The sequence below is a fragment of the Apis dorsata genome, unplaced genomic scaffold (genome assembly GCF_000469605.1).
Source record: "Apis dorsata unplaced genomic scaffold, Apis dorsata 1.3 scaffold_82, whole genome shotgun sequence".
Taxonomy (NCBI): domain Eukaryota; kingdom Metazoa; phylum Arthropoda; class Insecta; order Hymenoptera; family Apidae; genus Apis; species Apis dorsata.
Genome location: NW_006263380.1, coordinates 104,390 through 114,713, shown reverse-complemented (window position 1 = coordinate 114,713; position 10,324 = coordinate 104,390). Strand labels below are relative to the sequence as shown.

General features: G+C 41.8%; 1 protein-coding gene across 1 annotated transcript in view; it reads right to left on the bottom strand.

Annotated features, from left to right (window-relative positions):
* The window catches only part of LOC102678887 (enolase-phosphatase E1-like), a 2,734-nt gene extending 329 nt beyond the window's left edge, over window positions 1-2,405 (bottom strand). The window contains exons 1-2 of the mRNA XM_031508264.1: window positions 2,055-2,405; window positions 5-1,708 (exon numbers count right to left, since the gene is read on the bottom strand). Coding sequence (XP_031364124.1) covers window positions 5-1,708; window positions 2,055-2,171 — 1,821 coding nt within the window. The 5' untranslated portion in view covers window positions 2,172-2,405. The remainder of the gene's footprint in view (window positions 1-4; window positions 1,709-2,054) is intronic.
* Window positions 2,406-10,324: the final 7,919 nt, after the last annotated feature.

The window sequence follows — 10,324 nt, the reverse complement described above, 5'->3', positions numbered from 1 at the left end:
CGACAATCGCCTCGTTCGCGCCTTCCTCCCCCTCCCCCTCCTTCTCCTGCTCTTTCGAGGCCTCCGACGCGCCGGTATCTTCGTCGTCGTCACCCTCCACCTTCTCTCTTCGCTCGACCCCCCCGATCGCAACGAGATCCTCGTCCACGGATTCCTCCGTTTCCGGTATTTTTGGAATCACTTGGAGACATTCTTGCAACAATTCCGCGCGACGCTTCTCCTCCTCCTCCACGCTCTTCTGAACGGTTTTGAATTTAAAGCTCTCCGCCACTTGATCCTTGGTCAAAGGCAATTCTATATCCTTCCCCACGTCTATATCCCCCTCCTTCGCCTCGTCCGAGCTTTCGTCCGATCCGCTTTCGTCGTAAACTTGGTTCGCGGACTTGGTTTCCGCGACGAGTTTCTCGATCTTATCGAATTCCACCGACAGATCCTCCAGAGCCTCGTTCTTCCTGTTCTCTATCTCCGCCTTCCCCTCCGCGATCTTCTTCAACTTCTCGTGAGCTTCCTCCTCCGTTCTCGGACAATCCGGCTCCGTGATCTCCGCCAATTTCTCCAAATACTCCTCCGGAGAATTCAATTCCACGAACTTGGATTCTTTCCTTTGATCCGGAGGAATTATCGCGCTCCCCGTCAAATTCGCCCCTTCCTCCTCCTGCTGCCCCTTCTTCAGCTCCTCTTGCTCCTCTTTCGCTTCCTCTTGCCCCTGCTTCAACTCCTCCTGCACCTTCAGACACTCGCCCTCGTTCGTTTCGTTTGCCGTTTCGTTCGGATTTTTCCCCGCCTCCTCGACACACGGCTCCTCGACAATCTCCTCCAAGATCACAGATTTACTCGATTCCTTCGAGTACATGGCGTTCAATTGATCTATAGTCGCCTCGTACTTGGGCTCCTTCATACTGTCCCTGTATTTAAAATACGCGGATATGTTCACATTAGGCGAGGAATAAATCAGATTCCCCTCGTACTCGTCCTCGGAGTCGCTCGAGAAATCGTCCATTTTGCCCTCCGTCTTCTTCAACTCTATTATCGTTTCCTTGGCCACCGCCTCGTTCGAGTCGTCCTCTCGACTCGAGACCTCTTCGATCTTCTCGATCGTCATCGACTCGATCCTGGCAGAAATCTCATTGTCGTTCGCGTTGTCGTCGATCCGATCGGTCGAATCGGCCTCGAGATTATCCCCGTTTCGATCCTTCTCCTCGCCCTCCTTCGCCCCTTGGTCCGCGTTCGGATCAATGTTCTCGGCCACGCTGCGCGAATCTTGATTTATCTCGAGTGTAGAAGCTTTATCGGAGACGACAAAGTTATTGTTGTCCAATTTCTTCTCGCAGGTCTCCTCGAACGATTGTTGATAAGAATTCGGGTAGGTATCGTTCTCGTCCAGGACGAGGGCCTCGCCTTCCTCGGCGTCGTCGAACGTCAAAGTGTCGTCCAAATCGCTGTCACTGTCCTTCTCGGCTTTGGTCGAGTTGTAGTAAGATTGATTTTCGTAGGTCACGTCGAATATAGCGTTGCAGTCGAAATACGAGAGCCAGTTAGAGTCGTCATCGTTGTCGACTTCCGGTATGGGCTCCGGAGTAGATGAGGTCGCCAATGCCTGCTCCTCCGACGCGCTCTCGTTCTTTTGTAATTCTACGCCCATCTTCGTGAGAACGTCCAACGACGAGGCGGAAAGGACGTCGAAATCCACGGACGAATCTTTCGGTATCTTTAAAAACGAAAAGGGATTGATTTTTTTACTTTCTTTCTTTCTTTCTTTCTTTCCACAGATATTTCGAGAAACGAAGAAAAGAATTTGGAAAATTTCATCAAACGAAAGAATTTTAATCGATTCGAGGCGAGTTAATCGTCTCTCGTCTCGTCGTTGGGGAGATTTTTAATTTTTAAAGGGATAAAAATGTATGTCGTTAACGCGTGTCGTATTACTTCATAGTGTCGATCGAAGTTAACCTCTCTCGTGCAAGGAAAAAAACTTGTCACCTCTTCCAAATTTTCAACAACATGATATAACGTGATATTAAGAGAGAAGAGATTTAACAGAAATGGATTCTAACCGATTTTTTAATCTCTGTTTCCGATAAAGTGATACTACTTGCTGCAGTGTCGAGCCTGGCTTCGGCCGAGAGTTTTTTCTCCATCAAAGAGGATTGAAAGTCGCACTCTTCTTGCATTTTACCACGTCCCTTTATATCTAACACTACTGTATATAGAAGCTAAATCTTCCGTAAGCGTGTGAGAAATTTGCGAAAGCGATTATTTTAACATGACTCCTCAAAAATACAAGAAACTCGCATTGACAGCACTCGTTGCCTAGGCTTCGTTTGATCGATACCGTCTCGCAACCTTTCCCGCATTTCAGATTGGTTTGAATAACCATATCTCGATCGAGAAAGTGTGTCTCGTTGTCGATAAAGCAATTTCTAAACTTTTACCCTTTTTTTTTTTTTTTTTCCTTTCTTTTCCTTTCTTTTCCGTTCTCGAAGGGGGAAAAAATAATACAAATGCGAGGCGAGCAGAGGAAAAGGAATCGACAACGCGAAAATAGCAATTTGGTTTCTAAATTGTTGCACGTATCAGTATTACAACAATGTAGCCGATACATTGACGGTTGACCCGCTCATCCTTATTGCAACTTTGCCGTATCTATAAGTCGAAGCAAAGAGAACGAATCTTCGGAGGTGAATCGCGAAGGTGGTTCGAATAAATTTCGAACGACAACGAAATAACGCTGAAAAAAATTAATGCATCCCGAATGAATTGCTTATTCTAAAATTCTGAGAAAAAAAAAATTCCGAAACAAATATAATATCGAAATATATTCGCTGATTTCGCGAATATTTCTCCTTGTTCGAAACTTTGAAAAATTCTGAAACGAAAAAAAAACGTCTTAGAGCTTTAAAATTCCGAGAGAAGAAAATATCCTTCGATGGATATTTCTCGTTCGACGTCCCTGGTCGTCGAGAGAAAAAATTCCTTATGCAAGAAGAAGAAGAAAAATCCCTAGATCCGTGAAGGGCCACGGATTCGTTTGTTATCTGCTCCTAGTTTATATAGTTTATATCTCGATCTCGTATCTATTCCTCGGCCACCTCGTTCCGTTTTTATCGCCTCCGTCTGAAATGCCTCCTCGATGGCAACTTGCCTCCTCTCCTCTCGGCTCGAGCCGAGGCGATCATCATTCGAGAATGAATGCTATCAACATAATTCAACGGAAAAGGCCGATTCGCAGGCGTCGCGACGAATCGGGAAATCGGCTTTCAGTCCCTCTTCTTTCCCGATCTTTCCCGATCGTCTACTCATCGAAACACGTTTCTCTTCGCGCAGCCAGACCCCAACTTCTCCCCCTCATCTTTTCCACCCTTTATTTTCGCCCAGAATCTCTCTTGTTACGCCAATTATTTCCTCGATGCTTTGTCTATTCCCACTTCTTTCCATTCGATCGGTGGACGCATTTGAAAATATTCGCCTCTTTTGGATATCACGTAATTTCGTTTCTCGTCGATAAAAATGTTTGATGACGCGTAAAATATTTTATGACGCGCGAGTTGAAAAATTTAACAGGAGGAGGATATTCGCGTTACGGAGAATCGATAATCGAGTGGATNNNAAACTTGTTCTCTTTTTCTTTCTTTCTTTTTTTTTTTTTTTTGGTTTCTTTTCCATCATTGGCATTCCGTACGACGGAATATGAGATTTGGTTGGACGCGCCGACAGGTAGATAACTCGGCACAGGGTCGGCGGAAACGGGAAATTGTACCACAGCTCCATATTCGAAGCATTCCCACCCTTTTTCTCGAGACGCGTCTTCCTGCGCAGTTTTCTTCGCCGCCTCTTCCAGTCGCTATCTCAGACCATGTGGAAATTAGATACTTGTCGGGTTATAGATCGTATGCGGACGAACCAGTGACATCTATTCGGGACCTATCTAAGTGAACGCACATTTGCGCATCGTTCCAATCGTCACGATACATTGTTTTAAATGGAACGTGATCTCGTCGGCCGTGTTTCGAAGAAAAAATATTTCGAAATGCTTAATATGGAATACGATGATGAAACGGATGAAGAAGATAAACTTGTCTCTCGAATTAATCTTTTTTTTTCCTACTCGAAAATAATTATGTTTCAAAATTATTTTCAATATATATATATATATATGATATTTGTCATAAAGAAGCGTGTTCTTTCGTTTTTTTTTTTTTTCTTTTTTTTTTTTTTTTTTTACGAGAAGAAAATATAAATATATTTAATATTTCGCCCGGAAATAAGGAACGCGTCACTAGATTCCGATCACGCGTTAAAATGACTATGCACTTATTGCAGATAATGTTTCTGGAACGTTTGACGTTTGCTGACACGAAAAGCCGAGAAGATTACAAGAAAGTTACACGTGTACCTTGACGCCGCGTAATAGGACGCTTTTTTGCTTCTTTCGCNACACGCGAGGCTGGTGTTGAATTATTGAAGCATCGATGGAGGGAGACGGGGAGGAGGTGAGAGGATTAAAAGTCTAGTAGAGAGAGAGAGAGATTAGAATTTCAAGAGGCGAATAAAAATATATACGTTCAACCGTGGTTAAATTTACTCCTCGATGGGTATCGTTCCGACCTTGATTTCCAAGATCAGAATCTCCATGCCGATCCGATTTCCCTCCCGATCTCTCGTTTGTTATCGGGAATCGATCGAGATTACCAAGCAAAAAAAAAAAAAAAGCAAGAATTTCGGGAGAATTAAAACTTTGTAATTTAGAAAAATTTTGAAAATTTAGCAACGAGAAACAATTTCGATCTTTCGATAAGGTAATAATTTCGTTAATATATACGCGTGAAAGAAAGAAAAATGAAAAAGGACGAGGGAAGAAGATTAATTAATTTCTTCGAAAATTAAAACTAAACTAAATTAAAACTATACTTCATACTTCTCGAGAAGAATCGAGAGAAAGGAACGTCGCTGAGACTGAACTGTTTTTTCTTTTTTTCTTTTTTTTTTTTTTTTTTTTTTTTTTTTTTTTTTTTTTTTTTAAAGCCGACTAAATTTGACGCGTCTCTGCGAGACAAGTCGTGACCATGACCTCGAGGATCGCCCATCACGCGCACCGACATCCCCGTTTTGTGTACCAACAGGCGGAGAGAGAGAGATCCGATCGAACTCGTACGTCGATTCGAATGCATTATGTAATTGACGGCTTCCGTTTTCTTTCTCCATATCTGGTTGAGCTTGCCAGCCTTCCTACATGTGTACCCTCACGTGTGCGTGATTTTTGAAAAGCAAAGTAGCCGTGGGTGGCCGGCAGTATACCTCTGCCTCGAGAATTAAGGACCTAGGATGGATAGAATCGGCGGAATCGTATTTGAATATCACATTTGAATCCGCTATTGGCCGTGGCGTGATTCTCCGCCACGATTGTAATTCGTTCGGGTTTAAAGAGACCATAGAGGAGGTTACTATTTTAAAATAAACTCTCAGCTGATCGCTCTGGTCGTAGATATAATTTCAAAAGAAAATTATTTTTTAATTGACTTTCGTCTCAATTAAACGGGAGAACAAAAATCGAAAAGTGATTTTAATCCAATTTTACGACATTGCGATGCGTGATAAATAACGAGTCACAATTAAACGTACAAATATAAGAAATTGAGAAAACCTACGAAGGAATTAGATTTTGGATTTTGCAAGAGGGAAAAAAGAAACTAAGCGATTCGAAGAAATTATTTTAATCCAATTTTACGACATTGCGATGCGTGATAAATAACGAGTCACAATTAAACGTACAAATATAAGAAATTGAGAAAACCTACGAAGGAATTAGATTTTGGATTTTGCAAGAGGGAAAAAAGAAACTAAGATTCGAACCGTAAAATTATTTTAATCCAATTTTACGACATTGCGATGATAAATAACGAGTCACAATTAAACGTACAAATAATAATAAGAAATTGAGAAAACCTACGAAGGAATTAGATTTTGGAAGGGGAAAAAAGAAAAAGAAAAAAGAAACTAATTCGATCGTCGCGCAAGGTGGCAAGTCGAAAGGAAAGCCGGTTGTCTCTCGATCTGATGCAACCACGTTTCACGATCGAACCGAGGGGGAATCGAAAAAGCTCTCGAAAGCGTCCACGTGTATCGGAGACAACTATATCGGAGAATATCACAAGGTTCCGTCGAAACGGAATGACGAAAAAAAGGACAATTAGCAAGTATAATCAGTCTGTCAGCTGACCTATGACAACGTAACCCTGTCATCATTCTAAGGGCATGGCGCAATTTGGTATAAATTATCGAACATTCACGCGCGCGCGTATCGGATCGAGGCATCAGCAAGTATAATGAACTATCCAGCCGACCTATGACAACGTGTCGTCCTGAATGGAAATTCGTCAACTTTGTGTGAGCCGAACACCAGCCCTTCGCCCATCACGCCAATCCCAATTCGAAACAAATTTTCCCGCGGAAAATTCAACCGATAACAGCGAATAAAAATTCCATGAAAATTTCATTTTCTTCGATTTTTCTACAAGCTTCTAGAAAAAGAGTAGAGCGGATGGAGCAGAAGGATTATTCGCTCGCTTATTCGAGTAAAAAGGGGAAATCGCGGTTGGAAGAAATCGATTCGATCGATTAATCGGAAGCAGAAGGGTTTATACGCAACGGTGAGCAACTTTGTTGCAACGGAATGCAAGTTGCGGGAAAGAAGTTGCTCGGCCATTACGATGCGCAGCAGGAAGAAGAAAGGTAGTATCGGAGTGCGTGATCGGAGAGCCGATCGAAGGAAGGAATCTGTCTTCTTCGTTCGTTGTTGCATAATGTTGGGAAAAGATGTTCGAGAAGATGGTGAGATTCGATGAAAGAATTCGATAACTATTATAAAAAAAAAAGAAGAAGAAGAAGAAGAAATCAATTTTCGTTATTGGAAAATTCGCGAAAATAAACGAAATAAGAAAGGGAGCGACAAATCTCTTGGAATTAACTTCGGTTTATAAATTTTTACCGTGATATGGGCAACCATAAATCGCAGCGGGTGCGAGTTTTCCATAAATTTGAATAACATTTTCACTTCCTGCGTTACCGCGTGGACCCCCACCAACTTGGCAGACGACAATACTGTAAGCTCTTCACTCGGTGACCTCGCCCTTAGAAGGAAGGAAGATTCTGAATTTTATCGAATCCCGCATACAATTATCGTTCTCGTATCTATTATACCAACCATATATTCGTCTCCCTCTTCATTTGTCCCTGTTCTAATTTAATTCTCCCCGTCTTTTCTCTCTCCCTCCTACATAGAAACATAGTGTCAATTTTCGAATAATAATTCGATGGCTCGGGTTGGAAAGCATTGGTTGGAATATCCGTAATATTCCACGTCTCGACCTTGCTTCAACTCAAAGTGTATGCATTTTTCTACCTCTATCAGGAGGAACGCCACCTGGTTACGGTCAGCAAATAACAGCCGATGTAGCCGATCGTTTCGTATTTCGGTTTTTGTTCCGAACGGGCAATCCTTTCCCTCCGCCCGTTTGTTGTCGTCGATGTCGAGCGACACGATTGAAAATTTCTTCTTTTCCCAGAGACGAACAAGGCTTCGTTCACGTCGTTCACGAATAAGCTACGCCACCAAGGGAACGAAGGAAGGTGTCGTGGTGTGCGTGTCGAGGTCGAGGTTTCGTAATTCGGCCAGATAACCATTTCCATTTGCTTGAACGTTGGTAGTTTGGAAAGTTGAGGTGTGAGATCCTCGTGAGATCGCGCGGGAACGGTCCAATAATAAATCGGTGGCCCGTTTCCGTTTCGCATTCTAATCGAACGTCTTGACGAAATTCTTGACGGCGCATCGAGTGGGCAGATTTGAAAGTCGATCGTGGAGAAAAATCTGCGAAACACGTGGATCACCTTTTGCCACCGTCTCACCGTCTTCTGCCCTCCCCCTTTCCTTCCTCTCCACCCGATAATCTCCGCTCGCCATTTCTCCTTCTCCATCCTTCCATCGCGCGTGTGTACAATGTTGCAGAAGCGTTGTTTCGTTTGTTTGCCAGAAAAAACAAAGGGGAGCCAAGCCCGTAATTTGCACGATAATTTATGAAACTTTAGTGCAAAGTAACTCGTGGAAAATGAAAGAACACAACGTTACGAACGGAAAAGTGATCGTTCTTAAGTTTTCTTTGTGCGATTATCGGTTTCTCGGAATAATTATACCTCCCCCCATAAATTTCGTAGAAATCGAGCCTATTTATTTAAGTCCATAGACAAATATTATTATTATCGCGAGTCTAAAACTAAACTTGAATTCCAAGAATTCATCTTTAATCGAAGCCATTCCAACCGTCTCGAACCGATTACTTTCACAATTCGTGAACAGGGACAGGAGATAGTTTCAGTTTTTTTTCTTTTTCTTCTTCTTTTTTTTTTTTCTTCCTCCTCTCCCCCTCCAGGCTGATTTCTTACTTTCCGTTTCTATCCTCGAGTTTTATATCCTCGNCCCTTCCCCTCCCCGTGAAATCGGGCAGGAAACCGACAACTCGGTTCTAGTTTATTATTTAGGGGGTTTAGACGATTTTAACGGTGCACGTAGCATTTAAATATGAGATATGTAAAAAAGGAAACACGTGAATCACCTTTGCGAGTTACCCCACCACCTGCTGTCTGCCCCTACCACTGGCTTTTCTCCTGCCATTTCTCTTTCTTCGCGACCCGTGTGTTTACACAGCGACGCACGTTTCCTCAGTGTGGATCACTTGCGCCGCGCTCGAATTCCGGTGTACACAAATCCGGTGTGTACAAATCGGTGTTAATCGTATTTATTTAAATAACCAACGATAGAAAATTCGAGCGGAAATTTAACACTCGCGGTAACGCTGTTCCTTCCGTTTCTAACGATATCGTTTTTCTTTCTTTCTTTCTTTCTTTCTTTCTTTTTTTTCTTTTTTTTTTTTTTTTTGCTGAATTTTCGAGAGAACTTTATTAATAGAATTTCGTCCGACTTTCACGTTTATCCTATCCTTTGACGCATGATTGTATTTCTATTAATGCTAACAGCTTTTGATATTATATATCGTTTCTCGTCCAAGATATGAATCCGTGCAATTCGATTACTTAACGAAAGTTTATACTTTGTATAAAATAATTACGTAAAATATGGATAAATATGGATTGGTTGATTGGTGATGTAACGATATCTCGATATCTTTTTCCATGAATTTTTAAGCAGGATTTTATTTAAGCTTCGAAATTATATTCGATAATTATAATTTGAAACGTGTACATATCGATGTGTTTTTAAGAAAATATTGATTTCCTTTTTTTTTTTTTTTTTGCGCAGGGATTTCGATGGTCTGTCAGTCAAGACATCATGATTCACAGAGATCCAGGTCACGAAAATAAAATCGATCGGATGATTTGCCGAAGGCAAAGGGATTAGCATAACGCGAGTAACCGAATCTTTACCTTCTTGCTTCTCTTCCCCCTCTCCCCCTTCCAAATTTCAACTTTCGTCATTGTCCCGGAATTTCCCGTTATTCTTCATTCCCTTTCCACGCGATAGCGGAACCTCAGAGAGCTCCACGATATATATTACGGTGTTTTGCCTCGATGCCTTTTAAAATTTCATGTTGCCCGCAAAAAATTACAATATCGTGAATTTTATTCTCTCGAATCTCGATTGTTGCGCTTTTCGTGACAATTTTTCCTTAATCGAACGCGTAGAAAAGATTACAAGATTTTCAAGGTAGAAAAAAAAAAAAGAAAAATTAATAAAAATATATTTCTCGTAAAACAACTTGAAACCCATGGCCTTGAAAATTTCAACGCGTTGATCCGCAACTGCGACAATTCGTTGTAATACGAGAAAACTTTGAACGAGCTTGTGCGTCGAAATCAATAATTTTTCACGATTCGAAGCTTTCATTTTTTTCGATAGATTCGACGAAAATCGACAAATCTTGTAAGACTTTATTCGTTAACTCGAGGAATAAGCAACGATTTTCGAATTTTTATCCGATTTCCTATTTAAATATCACGATGAACGGAACGATTACGCTTGGAAATGGAATAATAATCGCTCATCTCTCGAGAGGATCGAGTCGAAAGTCTCGATATTCCCCGACTTGTTTTGATCGAGAAGCGGTTAAAAAAAATACGGAACCGCGATCTTCATGGAACCAAAACAAAATCTATGTCGCAATTCACGAACACTGGCGTCGAGTCGATGTCAGTGGAGCAAAAAGAAAGTACCGCTATTCTTAGGCCTCCGTGATCCTTATCGTTCACTCCTTCTGTATCGGTAATGCCCTTTTACGTTGAATTCCACGATCGTTGAAAACCGTAAGTTTCTTTT